The sequence below is a fragment of the Mixophyes fleayi genome, chromosome 1 (genome assembly GCF_038048845.1).
Source record: "Mixophyes fleayi isolate aMixFle1 chromosome 1, aMixFle1.hap1, whole genome shotgun sequence".
Classification (NCBI taxonomy): domain Eukaryota; kingdom Metazoa; phylum Chordata; class Amphibia; order Anura; family Limnodynastidae; genus Mixophyes; species Mixophyes fleayi.
The window spans coordinates 335895126-335909500 of NC_134402.1; the positions used below are offsets into that span (position 1 = coordinate 335895126).

General features: G+C 39.2%; 1 protein-coding gene across 1 annotated transcript; it reads right to left on the reverse strand.

Annotated features, from left to right (window-relative positions):
• Window positions 1-2202: 2202 nt before the first annotated feature.
• On the reverse strand, window positions 2203-7302 carry POP5 (POP5 ribonuclease P/MRP subunit). The gene is made up of 5 exons (XM_075215063.1): window positions 7256-7302; window positions 7028-7170; window positions 6373-6522; window positions 3490-3573; window positions 2203-3421 (listed from the first exon to the last, which is right to left on the reverse strand). The coding sequence occupies exons 1-5, from the start codon at window positions 7270-7272 to the stop codon at window positions 3324-3326; spliced, it is 492 nt and encodes a 163-aa protein (XP_075071164.1). The 5' UTR covers window positions 7273-7302; the 3' UTR covers window positions 2203-3323.
• Window positions 7303-14375: the final 7073 nt, after the last annotated feature.

The following is a 14375-nucleotide window of genomic DNA, read 5'->3' on the forward strand; positions in this document are numbered from 1 at the left end:
TTGCCAAGCCATGGCCAACTTTGTTCTATTTTCAATGTGCAAGTGCAAAAAAGGAGTAGTTAACAAATATGATGGGAATTGGATTTGGCATTATCACTCAAATGCTATAGGTTATGTGCTGTAATAAGTCTTCATCCGTCAGTCTGTTGGTATAGTTCTCCTAAATAATGATGTGGTAACAGATGCCATAGTTCAGTTTACAGCAACATTACTGTAAGTTGCCATCTGTCATCCAACATGTCTAAAATACATAATGACTGGTGGACTTGTGCCTATAATAAAACACAGTGGAGACATTCATTCTGTGGACTGCGCTAATATACATGAATGTGTAGCCTATCAAAGCACTAGGCACAAATAGCCCATGAATTCTTATTCAGACCATACCTCCGTTTCCTCACCAAAAAAAAAAAAGGCTGCATACAGGTTGTCTCCCTTCCCTGAGGCCCAAGTTTAGACATGTGTGCAAACCCTGTGTTTTGGTTTTGTCACAGAAAAAAAACCTTGTGTTTGTAATTTGGATTTCATTAAATATGGTCAAAAACGGGTAGAAAATCATGTTATTTTGAGTGGTTTTTGCTCCTAAATTACTATTTATATCATTAAAAGCCATGATCTATTTTCTAACAAGCACCTCACAACAGTCAATATTTTAACCTTTATCGACCAAAGGCTGCATAAAAATAACAACAAAACACCAGCACTAATATATAGCAGTTTAAAAAAATATTCAATACACAAGAAACATAGTGGCAGATAGGGTGGCAGCTTAAACTTGTTCCTTAGATTATTAAGACATACAGGCAGAGCACTGACTGATAAGGCCATTTTAGAAAAGAAGATTATTCCAAAGTAGGCCCATCCCCCAAGTGAAATGGTTTGAGAAAGAAAATGGTTGAATTTTTTTTATTAACATTATATAGGATGTGACACATTGGAAAAGTAGAGCAGCAACAGTAATAAAAGATCATTAGAGGGATCGCAGTGGCATTAATAAATTGTAATTTTAGAGAAGGCCAAGGTGGGCAAAGCCCATAATGTAAAATAAATTGTCCTTGTGCCCTCCCATGTTGTATATTAAAAAAAGACAAGCATAGTTTGACAAACTAAGCACTGCAGCAACAGGCAATGGTACGTTAGTGGCTAAAGTGCTTCATTTGTTTGGACTCCACAAAAAAAACAACATTTTGGTTGTTGCTTGTAGAACAGATAAGGATTTTAACAATGTACTAACGGACATCAGGCGAACAGTGGTCATCTTCCTCTATGTTAATGTCATCACCAACACAATATTAGTTCAGCCACACTGGAATCCAAGGTTAGCGATTCAGTTGGTAATTGGCAGCAACAATGGTATTCCTAATATAATGTGTAGTTCATTTTAATGAACACCAGTTTTTCAACATTTTTATAGAATTAACCTACGACAGTTGCTCACAATGTTCCCGGCTGTGCTAAACACTTTCAGAGTGCACACTGAAGGGTGGGCAACTTAATTATACTATAGCAAGTTTGTACAAAGGGCTCTAAATTGCCTTTTTTTTCTCCCAGAATTCATAGGGACTGTCCGAGATGCTGATTTGTACAATACCATTAAAGAAAATATTGCCAGCCAGGTGGCATTAAGAGAGAACTATCCAGATGGGGACAGTGTAATACTTTATAATAATATTGAAAAATGTTGGAGGTTACTACCAGGACTGGTCAGACTGGTGGTCAGTGGTCTAACACATACTGCTGGCTGTAGTGCTCACATAGTGCCTGTTCTAATAGGAGAAATAATGGTTTGTTCTATTATAATATGACCCTGTTGGGCTCCAAGAGATGGGTAGAGCACCCAGGAAATAGGTGCTGGTGAGAACACTGAGGTGTATCAGATTGGGGTCAATATGTTTGGGCTTTCCTTTTAAGTCTGACCGATTGTCAAAATAATCTCACATTGGTGCGCTGTGACTCTTAGAACGGGTAATTTTTTCTGGCAGTAGCATTTTTAAGAGACGCTGAAGTAGATGTGTCATGTGCGACTTGCTCACAAGTTGTTTGCATCTGTGAAGATTCGTGTCAATTGAAAGGAAAGATGTTCCACATGACTTAAACCTAGGATCAAGCCAGCAACCCACTTTATGAGCACACAATTGAAACAATCGATCACATGCTATCAATTCTAAAATGGCAGCTGAGAACAGCAGGGAGGGCTGTATACAGAAGAGCTCTTAAAGAAGAGTCGTCGTTTTAACGGAAATTACATTGAAAGCTCCCATGAAAATACCAGTCGCTCTGGGATATTATCTTATAAAACAACTGTTCTTGTATTTTGTTTTAATCACACTTATCATAAGAATAACACTTTTCAAATATAATAGGAGTATATAATAGGGATACATTTTACCATTATGGCAAGTTACTGTACGATTTAATGTGCTTAATGGACCATCAGCCTAAAACTGAATATTCTTAATAAAGGATTCATGCAAGAGTATATAGAAATATGTTCTACAAACTTATTAGAACTATGCACTGAACTCAGTATTCCTACTGAAGAACACTGCATGGAGTTGCTAAAAACCTAATGTAGCCGACAAAAAAAAAAAGAAGATAATGTATGCCAAACCAGATATTACCAACACTAAAGAGTTCCATATCCATATAAAGGCACAAGGTCACAAACCCATCAGTCTGTAGTACACTATAAATGATTCACATATTTAGTTTATAGGGACAGGGTGACTAACTACACAGCTGACAGCTTTTATAGTTTGACTGTAGCACCTGTTGTCCAGCTTTCAGAGCAGTGCATAGGGCCCTCGTTTCAGCACTCACTGGTATAGTTAGGCACCAAGTGGGTTAACATAAAATAACTATAGAGACAAGCTTTGGGCTGTGAATTCAGCAACTCTAAATATGTTGCAGACAAGTTTCTAGCACTATTACAGTCAAATATGTGCCAGATGTTAGCAGTTACTGCAGAGCTCCCCAACACTATAGAAGTGTGTGGAAACAATGATATATTTATAGATTTCACGGTGTGTTGTCTATACATCTGTCTGGATGGGAAGTATTATATAAAAATAACTTGTACACTGCTAGATAGAGAAGGTGCATGTACTGAAAAACTTTACAATCCAATAAACTTCTTCCTAGTAACCTATTACTTTAGTTACAGTCGGCCTTTAATCTATCAAAGACAGACATAGAAAAGCTGGGAAAAAAAAACTTAGCAGCCACCTAAAGACAGACATTCTTAATTACCAAATGCCTGAAATAAATAAGAAAAAAAAAAAAAAGTCTCTGTTGAATTTCACTTTTATCTCATCAAGACCCAGTTAGTCCATCTCCTCTTCCGTGGCAGTCGTGAATTCTGGCTCTTCCACACTGTGCAAGGAGCAGCTGGCTATAGACTGGCGGATAGCTACTTTCTCCTCTGTAACAGAAGCACATCTTAGTGGTGTGAATGAACATGATTGGCTGCCCAAAAGAAACTCTACTTACCAGGATTTGAACAGTTTTTCAATAATAGTACCAACTGTTTTCTGTTGTACTGGATAAGCCTTTTTTGGCATGTACGTATAGTACCTATAAAAGAGTATAATGTGTCAGCAGAGCTCTATTTATACAAACTACACATTGAACTTTGTATTTTTTTTTTCCTATTGAATTAAAATGCATTTTATATTGTGAAGGAAAGACCTTTAACTCCTAAGTTATTACCATTACCCCTCATGCGATGATGACTTTGTGGGTGGGCCTGGTCAGCCATAAGTGAATCCCTCGGGGATTTAATATTGTGTAGGATGAAGGTGCACTGACAGTTCCATTGTGTGTGAAGACGAAAGTCATCACACCAGGCTGACTAACAGTATGTCCATACTCCGTCCTCCACAATTCTCTTGCATCGCAGATGCAGAAAGTATTTCCCTGTTCGCTACTGGAAGTAGAAATTTAGAAGTGGCCGTATAAAAAATGTAAGTAAGTGGACTTTAATAGTTTTACAATGACGGCAGTAGAAGTGACGGTATGGCATACCACCGTAAATGCCAATGTAGACTGGGATTATGTAATATGGGACTGTAAAATGGGGGCAGTGTGTAGTGACATGAAGTTTGTGACTGATACAATGTACTTGGAGCAATGGTTGTGGTACTGTGTGACTGTACTTGGGGCACATCATTTGTATTATATACAAGGAACATATGGATCTCTGTTAACTACTAGGCAGAATGAAGAAGTTGTACTCAGCACTTGTGTGTAATGAGAGTTGTAGTTAGCACTATGTGGAATGGGAGTTGTATTGGTATTTCCCTTGCTATTAGCACGTCTTTTTCAGATTTATTACAATAAGCTACCAACACACCCCCTCACCAGTGTATTTTTCTCCTCGTTATTTTCTGAGTTTCTTCTGACCATTATAGCAGATTACCATATAAAGCGTTTTCAATAAGAATCTTTGTCACTGTAAGATTCCAAATCGTACAATGTGATATTTTCTCTTTTGTTTCTTTGTTTTTATCCTGCAGCTGTCACTCTTGCTATTATCCATGAAGAAGTAAGTATGGGCAGTAACTAAACTCTTTCTTAAACAAAACATGAAGATAATTCAAATGATGGAAATTTGCAATGACCAATTTCACCCATTCTCTGAATAGTAGTTATTAATATATACACTGCACAGATCCCATACATTGATGAGGCAGCTTAAATGACCAACCACACAGTCTAATTGTCACATACTGCTCCCACACAGACAATGGGAGAGGGACAATGTAACCACAGGATACAGCTGTGGGTATGAAAAATCTATGGACTAATGAGCAATAGGATTCTAATTGCTGCACTACACTACTATTATGATCATGTGGGCACAATCTGCAAAAGTATGTCTGTCTGTAGGTCCTTGGTCAACTGCGAGTAGAGGATTTGTGAGCAGGATCATGCTGACAACTTAGCCTGTTAGCTTGATCTACCCAATTGTGTATCAGGGAAGATAATGCCTCTCTGAAGTGCAGGCCTTGATTTGGTATAGGTGGTGTTAGAGGGCATGTCCATCAACGTTAGTGAGAATACACTGCTGATGAGGGTAACGGGACTCATTTAATAAAGTCAATTATAGGGTTTATGAGGTATTGTATAAGGAAACTGATAAAGTACTTTTATTTAAGGCCGTGAATGTGAAATGTGTATTTTACTGAGGAACTAGTTGACCTAAAACCATAAATTCTTACTGCATTAAAGCCCTTCATTTTTTTCTGTCAGTATGTGTGATCATCTGTTAGATCACTCAGACCGATAACAGGTGCAGGTCCAACACCATTTTATTGGTACTGAGGGTGTAATATAACACGACACAGCAAAAACTGCAACTTTTCAAAAAAACAATACACAATAGCCAGGTGATCAAAAGCACCCTGCGGATGACAGTTCAGTGCCTCTGGGTATGTGTTGGCAAGGTCCTTAGAAGCATTTCTTAATACCCATTACCCATTAATTTATAGCAAAATATATTTTGCCTATTCACAGTAGTCTGCTGACCTGGCCTCCAAAACTTAATCTGATCACATGTGACACTCTTTGCACAAGCCTACATTTTAAATAGATAAACATAAATTACAGGTTACAATCTTAACTCAATGGTGCCTTATAGAAAGTCAATGTGTCTAGACTATCAATTTGCAGACTGCAAAAGCCATATTTTACAGTTTAGACTACAACAGGTTACACACTAGTCAAGTATTAAATACATATTGGCACTTCTGCCTCACAGCACTGGGGTCATGAGTTCAATTCCCAACTATGGCCTTATCTGTGTGGAGTTTGTATGTTCTCCCCGTGTTTGCGTGGGTTTCCTCCGGGTGCTCTGGTTTCCTCCCACACTCCCAAAACATACAAGTAGGTTAATTGGCTGCTATCAAATTTACCCTAGTGTGTGTGTGTGTGTGTGTGTGTGTGTGTGTATATGTATGTTAGGTAATTTAGACTGTAGGCCCCAATGGGGCAGGGACTGATGTGAGCGAGTTCTCTGTACAGCGCTGCAGAATTGGTGACGCTATATAAATAGCCGATGATGCCAACATAGGTTTACCTTAGAAATATATCACAACATTGGCATACTGTATATTTTTAATATATAGCAACATTTATGACAACTTTACAACACATATACATCATTAAACCGCTGGATAACATGGACACAAGTAACTCCCAAAAGTCCTGTGCTTAGAGGTACCACTTTAACCGAAGTCCAATGGCTGTAGCTATAAAAGTCCAACTAGCCTGACCCTTGGTTTCCTCCGAGTACACCAAAACCAATTCACCTCTAATTAGTTTTATTTCTTATATTCTACTCTTATTTATCATACCAAGTGACAGGTTTCTTACCTCCAATATGTAATGTGTTGATGAAACATGGATATCGCTGACCCCTGTTCTCTAAACTGGTGATAAAAGGAAGGGCCGACCACAGAATCTGGTAAAAATCCTTCCGACATCGCAGCAGGATGATGCCAGTGTAGGCATTAAGATATTTCACTGTAACAGAAAACACAGGTAAGCATTTACAAAGCTTACAATTATATGCAGTGTCCTATAAAATGAATGCCCAACCAATTCAAAAAAGGATATTTAATGAAAAAAAAGTAGTGGTTTTGACAGAAAGAAGGAGATGCTAAAGAAAAAGATCAGTTAGAGAAATGAAGAAAGTAAGCCATATTAAGAAAATACTGGAGTATCAAACAATGTATTTGATAATCTATTAATTATGTACCATAGTTAATTCCCACCAACACCAAACTGGAGATCAGCGATTGTAAGAGGTCCACAGCCCTTTTAAACCTGCACTTTTTGTTCACTGATGGATGAAAATCGGTATATTTAACGGACTCATTATAGTTTACTAACAGTTGTCAAACTTGTGATAGGGGCATGGGAAAATTGAGTTAAAAATGACCATGACATTTAGAAGTCACTTATGAACATCTAATTATTTGGATTCAGGTGGTGCGATTTCCCCGTCTGGTCCATGTAGTGGGCTCACCTGACAGGGATATGGAGCATGCCGCAGCGCCGAAGTCGCCGTGTAGTCGGGTCACCGCGTCTCTCACGTTATACAGCACCGTGCCCTGCGAGATGTTCTGCCTCCAGCGAGGATCCTCTAGTACCAGCTCACACAGGAAATACCTACACGGAGAAGTATGTTACTAATGGCCATCACTACTAATTATTATTATTATTGCAGATTACGTTTACAACATAAGCTTCTTACCGATTTTTGAACCGCATGATGACGTAAAAAGAACGCGCAGTACAGCATGGGGTATCAAGTGGTGTGACGCAGCACAAACGTCATTTCCGGAGAGAAGCTGCTGATGGCGGCCATATTGCTTGTGGCAGATGTGAGTTGATAATTACCAGGCCTACTTAACTACCCTGTGTTCACTTCTGTCATTCGGTTCTTATACAGCGTCTTCTGCTCCGTCTTCTACTGTCTTTTGTATTATATTAAGTGTAACGTTAATTTCACATTAAAAACTAAAATGAACACAACATGATTAAATGTAATGTTACAAATTATCTAGTGTGTTTAATATATACTGTAAACGAACTTCTCCTGATAATGGGCATTTATGTAAGCATTTAGAGACCATGGTTGAGTAGAAAACATATTTTCCAAATATTTTGGTTTTGTTTTTAATACTTGGCAACTATCCTGGAACTTCCAGGAGAAGTTGTCAGGATGGGAGCCTCCATGAGGCGATTCTTGGTGAATTGCGCCATTTTTGCCTCACCCCAGTGGGAAGATGATGCATTTGCGGCAATGCGTTGTGGGGGCAGGCCAAAATGATGCAATTCGCCACGCCCTGTCCCCCTCCGTCCTCACCAAACATCAAAAAGCTGGTAAGTACGGGCTAGATAGATACCGCAAATAATAGCAATGTGTCAAGTGCAGTAAGTAGACTTCTACATTCCGGCCGACTTGACAATCTAAAACTTTAAAACTTTCTACTTTTCACATTGTGCTTGGGTTTCCTCCGGGTTAATTGGCTGCTGACAAAATTAACAATGTTGTCTGTGTGTGTTAGGGAATTTAGACTCTAAGCTCCAATTGGGCGGTGACTGATGTGAATGACAAATATTCTCTGTACAGCGCTGCGGAATTGGTAGCACTATATAAATTAATTGAGATGATGATTTGGTTTCCATTTGCAGTAACTTGGGCTGAATCAGGTTAAGTGGGGTAAACACCTATGCAATCATACTTCAGATGCAATGTCTCTAACAAGTTCACAAACAATTAAAAGTCCTTTTAAACATGCTGATTCACATGTACATAAATCGGCATGCTCAACACAACTTACCTTCATATCTGTGATCTTCATCTCTCATAACCATCTGCTGAAAATACATTGTTTCATTGATTGTGATTTTTAGGACGTATAGAAAACCAAATCAACAGATGCAATGTGTTTTGGTACAATAAAACTTGATTGTGGGAGCATACACACTCTGGTTGCATATGTGTGTACCCAGCTTTAGAGCTAAACACCACAAAGATGCATTAATAAACGCTTTTGTGCATGATGCTAACTCTAGCTTTGTTAGCATCCTTGTAATGTTACCATCCATATACATTGATTCAGAGTTTCCAGCAGGTCTAGGGTACCTTGTAAGCATTCCTTGGAGAACCCTAGAGTTACATAGGGATACTTGCATAACTGGCTTATTATGGGAAAACAGGCTCTGGTTGGCCAAACTGGGTATACAGGAATCATTTGTGACTGATTTGACTTAGTGTAATTCTCTCAGTAAAGAGCTGACGGGAAAGGCATAGGGACAAGTCAGTTTTGTCCAAGAGAAGGACATCATTTTCCACACTCTTGTTGACGAAATTCTGGACACAAAACAAGGAACTTGGGCACTGCAAGGATTGGGAAAGAGATCAGCACCTGATCTTCTGAAGGTTTGTACAATCTTTCCATGCCACCATACCTAGGAACATTCTGTGGTGAGATAGTCCATGTACTCATTCAGTTACTTTGACAAGTGGTTGCGGTTAAGAAATGTTCTTCGGGGACGTCCTAATCGCATATCTCCAACGCTTACCTGCATAGAGATATCAAGGGCCCCCCATCTTGTTAAGAAGTATGCTGTTGACAGTGCTGTTATGTTGTCCATGTGCAGCTGAATGGGGACATTCTGGACGTGATTGGAACTAAGGGGTATATTTACTAAGCTGCGGGTTTGAAAAAGTGGAGGTGTTGCCTATAGCATCCAATCAAATTCTGGTTATCATTTATTTAGTACATTCTACAAAATGACAGCTAGAATCTGATAGGTTGCTATAGGCAACGTCTCCACTTTTTAAACCCGCCGTTTAGTAAATATACCCCAAGGCTCTTAAAGCCAATTTTGTTGCTCTTAGCTAACATACTTATGTGTAGAACTGATTGTTGACAAAGAGCCTCTTACTGCTTTTTGTTGAGAGAAATCATCACATCCTATGAGAGACATGTCTGTTGTGATAGATATGTAAGGAGGGGATTCAAGAGTGGCCGAGGTGGAGGATGGGAAAGACTACCACGGAGAAAGCTCCTGTCTAACATGACGAGTTAGATAAATGCTGTCTGACCAATTGTTATGGGCTCCAATCAATTAGCAGACCTTAGCAGACTCTGAGAATCTGCAATGTAGAGGTACATGCAAAATCCATGGAGTCATTTCAATAATTTTCCCTAGGACCTTCGCCTAACAGCATAGCGCCACTTTGGGTTTCTTAATGGCCTTCAGAATGTAATTTTGTGCAGGCAAAACTGAAAGAGAAAAGGAATGGATGTCCAAATCGAATCCTACAAAGGTAACAATCTGAGTCAAAATTAATTTTGACATCTGTTCATCAACTATATAGAGGTTGTCTTTCCAAAGAGACCTCAGAAGCCACCTGTGGTTTGGGTGTATTGATATACAATGGAATGCCTCTTTTATGGCTACTTTTATGCACTAGCAATCTGTGGTTAGAATGGGATATGTGTCAAGCCTTCCATGCAAAATCTTTTTTGTTTCAAAGTCCTGACTTCCAGTACTGGTCTGAAAGTACCGTCCTGTTTTTTGATTGGGAACAGGTGACTGGTCCAGCCTTTCCAATGCAGGCTAGCTATTTTTCCTTGATGTAGGGCAGAAGTGAGAACCTTGTCTAACCTCTGACAGCAATTCCTTGAACAAGAAAATATCTGAAGAAGAAACTATGAATGGTAGGTTTAAAACTGATTGAATTGCTCTTAGCAACCATTTGTGGTAACTTGTTGCCACACAAGTAAAGTATCATCATCATCATCGGTTACTTATATAGCACCACTAATTCCGCAGCGCTGTACAGAGAACTCATTCACATCAGTCCCTGCCCCATTGAAGCTTGCAATCTAAATTCCCTAACATAGACACACAGAGAGAGAGAGAGACTAGGGCCAATTAACCTACCAATATGTTTTTGGAGTGGGGAGGAAACCGGAGCACCCAGAGGAAACCCACGCAAACACAGGGAGAATATACAATTCCACACAGATTTTTGAGCGTAAATTGTTGACAATGAAAAATGAAAAGACTTACCATAATTTTTTCCTTACTTGGTGGAATTCCAGGCACCAGATCCAGAGCCCCTGGAATTGAATGGTTTATAGGTGATCCCACTTCTCTGGGCTTTCCCTGAGCCTCTATAATCACAAGCCGAACCATTGGCTTTTGCAGTTCGACCCCCTTGATAAAACAGCTCTCTGGTAGCCTTGTGCACTTTTGTAGATCCACAAAGGATCTAATGGTCTTTATAGCAGACTTTAAGTCCTTCAATGAATTGAGGTCCAAACAAATCAGCATCAGTAAAACTTGGAAAGTCTAAAGACTTGGGAGCCATATTTACAAGTCTTGCTGTAGACAGCCACAAGATCGGTTGGGCAAGAATGTACTTAAAGGACTGTCCAATAATAAGAGTAACTCTACTAATGGCCTTAAGAAGGGCATATTTAGAGACTACGGAGTCTAAGGAACATACTAAATCATCCTCTCTTTTTGGTTTGTCCAATACAAACAGTAAAGGTCCAGCTGCATCTGCTATGGAGGAGAAGCATGATTGGCATTCTTCCTCTAAGGAGACTTGCTGTTGCAAGTCCCTTTGTGTTGGGTACGGGTATCATCAATCTGTCTAGTCTGGGATGGATTATTTTGCTGGCTATGGTCAGGACCGGTGCACCTGCTGTGGGCACCATTAGTTTGCTAGTTCCGGGAATGCCAGGAAAGAGGAAATATTGCCTGTAATTGCCAGAAAACTCACTTCTTTTCTCTGTGTCTGCATCTTGCACTGTGAGAGCCCATAGAACTGAGAGAGGACAAGGGAGGAGTGTGAGGTTGTACTCAAACTCTGAGGTAGAAGAATTGAATACATTTCTGACAGGAATTTATTTTCCTGTTAGAGGAGAATCCTAGAAAACACAAACAAGTTCTTCTTAAAGAGTCCTTCTTCTTGCACTGACAGGGGAGAGTTGTAATGAATCTGTCACTAAGACAGAAACAGCGTCCTTCTCAGGCACTAAAGGAAAATCTGACATGCCGGCATGCACTTGATATAGTGACGCTATATAAATTGATGATGATAATGATGATGAAGAAAATTAAAAGTCTCATGGCTAATCATGGAGGGTTGAATAGGAAGGTTTTAATGCCATAACCTCACATTTATATTGTCAGTGTTCTAATGTATCTTCTTCAAGTGAGTTTGTACATGGGAAGAAAGGAAAATATGGTGCTCACAACCTAGTGAGACACACATAAAATAGAATTTCTAACCTAGCAAAGATGATGCATACATTGCGTTAATTACGTTACAGCCAAAAATAGGTCAATGCTTGCAGAACTGGGAATCTGTCATGCCTTTTATCCTATTCTCACAATATCTAAGCTGGATTCATATTGCTGGCAAGCAGAAGCACAGCAGGAATTCCTCTACTGGAAACAATGTGCTACTTGGATGCTTTCATCTGGTCAATTTAATTCCAAGCCACTAGATGTCACTGTAGAGTTACAGACATTTGTAAGGGCTAGGCATTGTTTTCGTATGTGTCTACTGATTGATCTTCACTCTTCTTCAGTATTATGTTAGGAAGTGCATATTTTATAATCATTTCTGTTTTAATTAGGGATGTGCACCGGCGACTTTTGAGGTCTCGTGTTTTGTGTTTTGGATCCGGATTTTCGTTATTTTTGAGGTTCGGATTTGTCTCGCAAAACACTTGACGAAAGGTCTCGGTTCGGATTTAAGGTATTGGATTCGGATTTTTTTTGAAAAAAACATAAAAAGTTTAAAAATCAAGTTTTTGGGCTTATTTTCACTCCTAGGCTATTATTAACCTCAATAACATTCAATAACAAGCATTTCCACTAATTTACAGTGTATTCTGAACACCTCACAATATAGTTATTAGTCCAAAACGTTGCAAAAAGGTATCTTTCTGGACTGCGTAGAGGAGTGGGTCACCACAATATCTTAAAAACCCTGAACTTTTATGATTCGCACCAATAAATGTACCTGGACTGCGTAGAGGAGTGGGTCACCACAATATATATAATAAGAAAACCATCAACTTGTTTGATTCGCACCAATAAATGTACCTGGACTGCGTAGAGGAGTGGGTCACCACAATATATTAAAAACCCTGAACTTTTATGAATCGCACCAATAAATGTACCTGGACTGCGTAGAGGAGTGGGTCACCACAATATATATAATAAGAAAACCATCAACTTGTTTGATTCGCACCAATAAATGTACCTGGACTGCGTAGAGGAGTGGGTCACCACAATATATTAAAAACCCTGAACTTTTATGAATCGCACCAATAAATGTACCTGGACTGCGTAGAGGAGTGGGTCACCACAATATATTAAAAACCCTGAACTTTTATGAATCGCACCAATAAATGTACCTGGACTGCGTAGAGGAGTGGGTCACCACAATATCTTAAAAACCCTGAACTTTTAAGAATCGCACCAATAAATGTACCTGGACTGCGTAGAGGAGTGGGTCACCACAATATATATAATAAGAAAACCATCAACTTGTTTGATTCGCACCAATAAATGTACCTGGACTGCGTAGAGGAGTGGGTCACCACAATATCTTAAAAACCCTGAACTTTTATGAATCGCACCAATAAATGTACCTGGACTGCGTAGAGGAGTGGGTCACCACAATATATATAATAAGAAAACCATCAACTTGTTTGATTCGCACCAATAAATGTACCTGGACTGCGTAGAGGAGTGGGTCACCACAATATATTAAAAACCCTGAACTTTTATGAATCGCACCAATAAATGTACCTGGACTGCGTAGAGGAGTGGGTCACCACAATATCTTAAAAACCCTGAACTTTTAAGAATCGCACCAATAAATGTACCTGGACTGCGTAGAGGAGTGGGTCACCACAATATATTAAAAACCCTGAACTTTTATGAATCGCACCAATAAATGTACCTGGACTGCGTAGAGGAGTGGGTCACCACAATATCTTAAAAACCCTGAACTTTTATGAATCGCACCAATAAATGTACCTGGACTGCGTAGAGGAGTGGGCACTGGGCACCACAATAAAATATATAAAAAACCTTCAACAGGTCTGCATTACACTACACATACGGCTGCTCCTCCATCCTCTCCATCATATACATGTTGGAGTTTTAGCGTGTGACAACCTCTTGTTTTTGATAATGTCAGTGCATTTTGAATATTTTTCAATTTGCCCCACACCACTGAATGTACTTTATCTATGATACGCATCTATCTATCTTGACTGCGTAGTGTGGTGGCCCCGGTACACAATTTGGTACCGAGGCCACAATATAATTAAAAAACCCTCCACGTGTCAGAATTCCACCAAACAAGTATCTGGACTGCGTAGTGGGGTGGCCCCGGTACCCAACTTGATACCGGGGCCACAATACCTCCTCCAAACATGCTACAGACAATTCGTCATTGAGATCCCATTAAGTATGTTAAAGACAGACAGGGTCCAAGTGTTATTAGTTGACTTTGTAAAAAAACTGTCCCTGTTGCACATAGTCATGCAATGAAGACTTACTTTTTCATTTAAAGGCACGATCTTTCAAGTGTAGTGTTTGTAAGTCTAAGTCATATTATACTTTTGGTAAAATTGGTTATTTTTGTTCCTCTTTATGTTAATTAATTAGTAATAGAATTAAAGTAGGAAATAGAATTAAATAGAATTAAAGTAGGAAATAGAGTGGTATAGAGTTGTAGTGTGGTATAGATAGAGTGGTCCACACAATATAATAATAAAACCCTCAACTGGTCTGAATTCCACCAAACAAGTATCTTGACT